General features: G+C 39.8%; 1 protein-coding gene, 1 long non-coding RNA gene and 1 other non-coding gene across 3 annotated transcripts in view; all 3 read left to right on the top strand.

The window, feature by feature from the left end:
• Positions 1-4472, top strand: part of Slc25a3 (solute carrier family 25 member 3) — an 8037-nt gene extending 3565 nt beyond the window's left edge. Inside the window, exons 4-8 of the mRNA XM_008832054.3 lie at positions 414-593; positions 1430-1611; positions 2207-2379; positions 3936-4046; positions 4131-4472. Of these exons, the coding sequence (XP_008830276.1) occupies positions 414-593; positions 1430-1611; positions 2207-2379; positions 3936-4046; positions 4131-4291 (807 nt within the window). The 3' untranslated portion in view covers positions 4292-4472. The remainder of the gene's footprint in view (positions 1-413; positions 594-1429; positions 1612-2206; positions 2380-3935; positions 4047-4130) is intronic.
• On the top strand, positions 1892-2137 carry LOC115070187. Its single transcript, XR_003849387.1, has one exon. It is a non-coding gene; the product is annotated as a small nucleolar RNA SNORA53 (small nucleolar RNA).
• A 976-nt stretch (positions 4473-5448) lies between the features above and the next one.
• The window catches only part of LOC115070184, a 3175-nt gene continuing 1419 nt past the window's right edge, over positions 5449-7204 (top strand). The window contains exon 1 of the long non-coding RNA XR_003849382.1: positions 5449-7150. This is a non-coding gene — a long non-coding RNA (uncharacterized LOC115070184). The remainder of the gene's footprint in view (positions 7151-7204) is intronic.

Below are 7204 nucleotides of genomic sequence, written 5' to 3'. Positions count from 1 at the left end.
CTGGGGAGATGACTCGGTAAAGTAAGGTCCTGAGTTCAGATTTCCAAGCTCCCACGTGAAAAGCCATGCAAGTAACACATCTGTAACCCTAGACTGGGAGACCGAAACATTTGGATCCCCATAGCTCACTGACCAATCAGTCTGAGCTCAAGTTTTGGGAGGATCTCAAAAAATAAGGTAGAGAAGACGTCATAGGAGACTTCTGGCCCACACACTCGTTCATGTAGAGGCACATGCATGTGCATATGCTACACAAATAAAAGTATAGGTAGTAGGGTTACATTATGCTAAGAACTTGTATTTATCTTTTTTATTGGTGTTTTAGAATTTTAAAAAATGTAATAATGAAAGTATTTGTGAAAAATGTTAAATATTTGTATTTAATTGATTTTCCCCCCTTATTTTAAATGAAGGTGGACCCCCAAAAATACAAGGGCATATTTAATGGATTCTCAGTTACACTGAAAGAGGATGGTGTTCGTGGTTTGGCTAAAGGATGGGCTCCAACTTTTATTGGCTATTCTATGCAAGGGCTCTGCAAGTTTGGCTTTTATGAAGTCTTCAAAGTCTTGTATAGCAACATGCTTGGTGAGGTATGTGGTTTAACTTCGACATTCAAAGTCTTAAGTATTTAAGCTTAAAAGGAATTTTTTGTTTTCTGTTTAACTTATTTCGCAACTGAAGAAATAGCCCCAGAGATAGCAGTTTGTCTCAAATCATAAGGCTGACTTAGCAGAGATAGGATGAGAAACATAAAGTATATTCTATAAGATTTCTCTGCCTTTTTAATGATGTTAAATTTCTAAATTAGTATGTTTTTTATTTTTTTAAGAGAAGGGCTGAGGTTTGCAGGATGACCTATACTTGCCCTGGGTATTTAAAAGTTTGCATTGTACAGCATTCACATTGTTGAACATTTGGTTCATGAGGTTATAAAAGACTGCATGTGTGTGTAAAATATATACATACATATATACATATACTCAATTGATAACTTGTTTATGGACAATTTTGATAAAAAATACTTTCTAAAAGTCAGGTTGTTGGGTACACACCTTTAGACCCAGTACTCTGGAGCAGAGGCAGGCGGATCTCTCTGAGATCAAGGCCAGCCTGGTCTATATAGTTAGTTCCAGGCCAGCTGGGTCTCCAGGGGAGACCCTGGTTGGTTTTTTCTTAAATAAAAAAGCAGGATAGTTCATACCTGTAATCCTAGTATTCAGGAGGTAGAAAACAGGAGAGTTGTGATATTTTATGCCAATATGGCCTACATGGCAAGTTGAAGGCTAACCTGGGATAGTGACAAATCTGTCTTAAATTTTTAAAAAAAAGGAGGAGTGAAGTTTAATTTCCTCAGCTATTGCAGGAAGTTACATGAAAGCAGCTGATGCAACGCAGTTCACATATGTCCTTGTATTTTGATTGTTAGGAGAATACCTATCTTTGGCGAACATCACTGTATTTGGCTGCTTCTGCCAGTGCTGAATTCTTTGCTGACATTGCCCTGGCTCCTATGGAAGCTGCTAAAGTTCGAATTCAAACCCAGCCAGGCTATGCCAACACTCTGAGGGAAGCAGTTCCTAAAATGTACAAAGAAGAAGGCTTAAATGCGTAAGTAAACATTTTCCTTAAAATATTCATTCTCCAGAACTTTATTTTTTATTTTTATTTTTTCTGTCCTTTTTTAAACTATTGTATAATTTGTATCTATTTGCATGCATCTAGACTCTAAACTCTAAGGACAAAGATAAAGTTAATACATGCTTTGAGCCCTGAATTGTTGTATGAGAATAACTTGATATTTGGTCTGAACGTTTACTATTGACTTTGGTGGGGTGGGGCTTGTCAGAACTGCTTGTAGTCACAGTTCATTTGCATCTATTCTGATGACAACATGCTTCCTTAGATCCACCTTTGTGGATGAATCTTGAATTGAGTTCTACTTGTGAACTTCTTGTTTCTTGTAGTTCCAGTTGAAGAAACATCCAGCAACTTTTTGGTTGTATAGTCAAAGGTGCTTGAGTCATTGGCATGTGAGATAAATATACCTGCATGTTAGTCTTTAGGTTCTGATGGAAATGACCTGCAGTTACGCTGTCATTTTTTACTGTCAGGACTCGACTGGTGTGCGGACACTTCTGTTGTGGTGAAAGTCTCTGCTAGATTTAACTTATGCAACCATGTAACAGGTGTCTTAATTTCCTAGGTTCTACAAGGGTGTTGCTCCTCTGTGGATGAGACAGATACCATACACCATGATGAAGTTCGCCTGCTTTGAACGTACTGTTGAAGCACTGTACAAGTTTGTGGTTCCTAAGCCCCGAAGCGAATGTACAAAGCCAGAGCAGCTGGTTGTAACATTTGTGGCAGGTTACATAGGTATGAAGTAGAACACATTTGTTCATGATATGAACAGATTATAAAATTCCCATTCCCTTTTTGTGAGGAAAATATTCCAAAGGTTATAAAGCAGTATTATCTTGCCATAATGTTTTATAAGCTCTTCTGAATTCAAAAAATACTTTTTTCTTTTCTTTCTTTTTGGTCGTTTTTTTGAGACAGGGTCTCCCTGTAGCCCAGGTGGCCTTGAACTCACTATGTAGACCGTAGACCAGGCTGGCCTTGAACTTGAGAGATCCACCTGCCTTTAATCCCAGCACTGGGGAGGCAGAGGCAGGAGGATCTCTGTGAGCTCAAGGCTGGCCTGGTCTACATAGTGAGTTCCAGGACAGCTGGGGCTACAGGGAGACCCTGTCTCAAAAAAGACCAAAAAAATATATATGTGTATGTGTGTGTGTGTGTATTGTTACTATTTTTTAAAAATTATTTTATATGTATGCATGTATTGCCTGCGTAGGTAAGTGCACCCATGTTGTGCAATGCCCTTGGAGGTTAGAAGAGTCTGTTGGATCTCCTGGGACTGGAGTTACAGACAGTTGTTAGCTGCCATGTGGGTGCTGGGATTCAAACCCGAGTCTTCTGCAAGAACAACCAGTGTTCTTAACCACTGAGCTATCTCTCCAGCCCAGTTTTAACTTTTAAAGAACATTTTTATTTTATGTGTATGAGTATATTGCCTGCATGTATGTGAGTTCACCTGTGTCGTGCAATGCTGTGGAAGTCAGAAGAGGGCTTCAGATTCCCCTGGAACTGGAGTTAAGGACGGTTCCCAGCTGCCATGTGGGTGCTGGGAATTGAACCCAGGTCCTCTGCAAGAGCAGTTAGTACTCTTAACCACTGAGCCATCTATCTCTCCAGCCCCTTTGAAAATTAATTTTGTTTGTATGAGTGTATTGTATGCATGTATGAGAGTGTACCCATGTGTAATGCCCATAGAGGTCAGAAGAGGCCGTTTGATCCCCTGCAACTGGAGTAATGGATGGTTGTTAGCCACCATGTGTGTGCTGGGGATCAAACTCGGGTCTCTGTAAGAACACCCAGTGCTCTTAACCCCTGAACAATCTCTCCAGCCCCCAAACCTGAATTGTTCAATTTTACATAAAACAGATTGCTTACATACAACCTTACTAGTGTTACCAGAAAAGTGATATTTTTTTGTTCTTTTTTTTTGTGTGTGTGTGTGTGTTTGTATGTTTGTGTGTTGTCTAAGGCTGGTTAAACTCATAGGCTCGGATGATCTTCCTGCCTTAGCCTCCTGAGTAGCTGAAATGTACCACCATATCCAGCTAAAATCTGGTTTTTAAAAAATAATAAAACTAAAGGAATCCAGTGTGATGATAGACACCTGTAATACTTTATTAGTACTTAGGTGAGGCAGGAAGGTTACTGAATAAGGGCAATCCTGGGCCACTTACTGTCTCAAAATAACAAAGCAAAAACTAAAGGGGAAGTTTCTTGAGGTTGTAAAAAGGGATTAACTGTAGTGTGTGTTTTCTTTACTGACCCTATATGTATCTTGATTTTTTTTCTTCCAGCTGGAGTCTTTTGTGCAATTGTTTCTCACCCTGCTGATTCTGTGGTATCTGTGTTGAATAAAGAGAAAGGTAGCAGTGCTTCTCAGGTTCTCCAGAGACTTGGCTTTAAAGGTAAGATGGGTTTTCCCATCTATAAAGAAAGAACACCATTTGGTTATACTGCAATGTTCCATTCACATTTTCTCCCTGAACCAGGTGTGTGGAAGGGACTCTTTGCCCGTATCATCATGATTGGCACTCTGACTGCACTACAGTGGTTCATCTATGACTCTGTGAAGGTTTACTTCAGGCTCCCTCGCCCTCCTCCACCTGAGATGCCAGAATCTCTGAAGAAGAAGCTTGGGTTAACTCAGTAGATACATCACAGCAAATATGGACTGAATCTGCTTGTTGATCAGTGTTGAAGAAAGTGCAAAAGGAACTTTTATATATTTGACAGTGTAGGATAATTGTCTGTTCCTGATATAATTACTGTAGTACCCTTGCTTAAGGCAAGAGTTTTGCTCTCACTGCTGAAATAAACCCATCCATTCATGATGTCTGTGAGTTATGTTGTTTTAAAAACTACTTTTAAAAAAAAGATTTAACCCTACTATGGAAAGATTTAAGACTCCCAAGAAAAAAATGCAAACCAACCATTGGTGCTATTCATAAATTGCCATTCAAGGATGTCAAGGAAATCTAAAGTTTTCAAAAGCTTGATTTACTAACTATAAAAACTCATCTGGTTTTATTTTGACAAGCTAATTTTAGCATATCACATTTTACCTTCATGTCTTATTTTTAATGCTAATTAAGTATTGATGCTTATTTATAAAAGGTCACCCAAATTAGGCTAAGTTTTAGAAATGATAAAGACCAAAACAGGGTTGCTAAAAACATCTAGGGTAACCTGATTCTCTTCACACAATCTGACTATAAATTTACTGTCAGCTATTTTCTTTTGGGTGGGGGGGTGTTCTTTTTGAGACCATCTCCCCTGTAGCCCCAGCTGGCCTGGAACTCACTATGTAGACCAAGCTGGCCTTGAACGCAGAGATCAGCCTGCCTCTGCCTCCCTAGTGCTGGGACTAAAGGTGTGCTGCCATGCCTGGCTAAAAAAATTTTTTAGAGGAAAATAACTGCTTGAAAACTGAACTAAGTGGATGCAACTGGAAGTATAACCTTCTAGCATACATACGGCACTGAGGTTTGTTTTTAGCCCACTCAAAAATTTGTTTTTAGACAGGGTCTTACTGTATCCCTGGCCTACCTGGAACTTTATGTAGACCAGGCTGCCCTCAAACTTCAGGGATCCTCCTGCCCTGCCTTAAGTGCTGAGGTTTAAAAGGTGTATACCTGGCCTAGCCCACATTTTTTTTTTTTTACTTTTTAAAATTTATGTATATGAGTGTATTGCCTGCATGCATGTAAGTGTACCCATGTCATGCAATGCCTGCAGAGGTCAGAAGAGAGCGTCAGATCCCCTGGAACTGGAGTAATGGATAGTTGTTAGCTGCCATGTGGGTGCTGGTTATTAAACCCAGGTCCTCTGCAAGAGTAGCAAATGTTCTTAACTGCTGAGCCATCCCTCTAGACCCCTAGCTCACATTTTTAAAATCATAAAGTAATCCATTCTGTGTTTTCTTTACATTGGATGTGGAAATACAAAAGCCTAGTTTATATTTTGCTTTTTGAATTTGATGACATTTTGCCTTGAAGTCCTTGGGTATTTGGGAGGGTAGACAATTTACATAGGAAAGTAGAGGCCTGAGAATTTTGTTACCTCTTGCCTCAGCTTCCTGAAAACTGGCATTACAGATCCGCTATACCGTGCTACGAGGAGACAGATGCTTTCATTATTAACCTGTATTCCTAACAACTGAACTAAATTTAGAAGCTAGTGTACATTAACTTGGATTAGTTTTTGAGACTATAGCCATGGCTTGTTTGGAATTCACTATGTAGGCCAGGCTGGCCACAAACTTACTTGCCTGCCTTTGCCTCCTCAGTGCTGGGTCTAAAGGTGCACCTCCACTGTCTGTGATACAGAGAAGGGAAGTGTTTGTTAGATACAAAATTGGAGCAAACATTAGGAAGTGTTTTCTGGTTCCAACCAAATTGGTGGGCTGGGCTACTTAGCAGCATTGGCAGAAGAATGCTTGTTATTGCAGTGTAACAAAGCACCTACCATTATGGTACAAAGTCTCAAAACTTTGACAAATATCTGGGTCTTGGGAAGGTCTTCGGCCTTTCATTCACCTGGGTTGGAAGGGGTCCCTTTGAGCACTTTATTAGTGGCTGCCTTTACATAGCATGGTGCCTACAGGGCAGCTGGGCGGGTGTGGGGGCATTTCAAGGCTTCCAGGTTAAGGCAAAGCAGATGCTGACTTAGGACTTGACCTTCAAAGTCTAGCAAAACTTCCACCATAAAAACATCCCAGATATAAGGAAAAGCGAAGTAGACTGAATTTCTTGCTTGGAGGAGGTGGTATATCAGAATGCAAGAAGAGCAAGTGGGATTGGAGATAGATTGGTTCAGCCAATCCAAAATAGACTGTGGACCTTTACTCAGACATTTTTACTACCACAGGTATAGGATTCAAGTTTTCTCAAGAGAACAGATTTTGTGTGGCTACAGTGTATGCTGTGTTCAAGCTAATGAGAATTGCTTGCTCTGTAGTTAGAGATACATTTCAAAGCCATTTCTGATAGACAAAAGCATTTTATCCTCAAAATCCAAGTAAAATGTCCAGTTAAAATTTTTAAAGTCAGGCTGAAGAGCCGGCTTAGCAGTTAGGAGCACTGGCTGCTCTTGCAAAGGACTGGGTTCAGTTCCCAGCACCCACGTGACTGCTCACAACCAAGCATAACTCCAGATCCAACTCCCTCTTCTGACCTCTGTGGGCATTGCAAGCATGTGGTGCACTTACATGCAGGTAAAACATAAAATTTTAAAGTTTTAAAATTCACCTGGGTTTGGTGATACATGCCTGTAACTAGCATCTGGGAAGTGGAGGTAGAGAATTGCAAGTCTGAAACCTATCTGGGCTACTTAGTGAGATGGTGTCTAAAAAATTTTGAGAACTTTGAAGATTTTCAAATTCGCTGATAACCAAATATATAAATCTAATACACATACTGGGATACTTTTTTATATTTAATAAAATGTCAATTCTGTAGAACATTCAGGAGAATAAGAGTATGTGAGATTGGCAGTTGAATTCAAGGACAAGGTGGCATTGCCTATCAATTTATAGAGGCTTCACAAATAAAAATTAGAGCATATA

The sequence above is a fragment of the Nannospalax galili genome, unplaced genomic scaffold, assembly GCF_000622305.1.
Source record: "Nannospalax galili isolate Female #2095 unplaced genomic scaffold, S.galili_v1.0 scaffold734, whole genome shotgun sequence".
Lineage (NCBI taxonomy): Eukaryota > Metazoa > Chordata > Mammalia > Rodentia > Spalacidae > Nannospalax > Nannospalax galili.
Note: the sequence above shows the minus strand (reverse complement) of the source record. Positions and strands in the feature narration are given on the sequence as shown.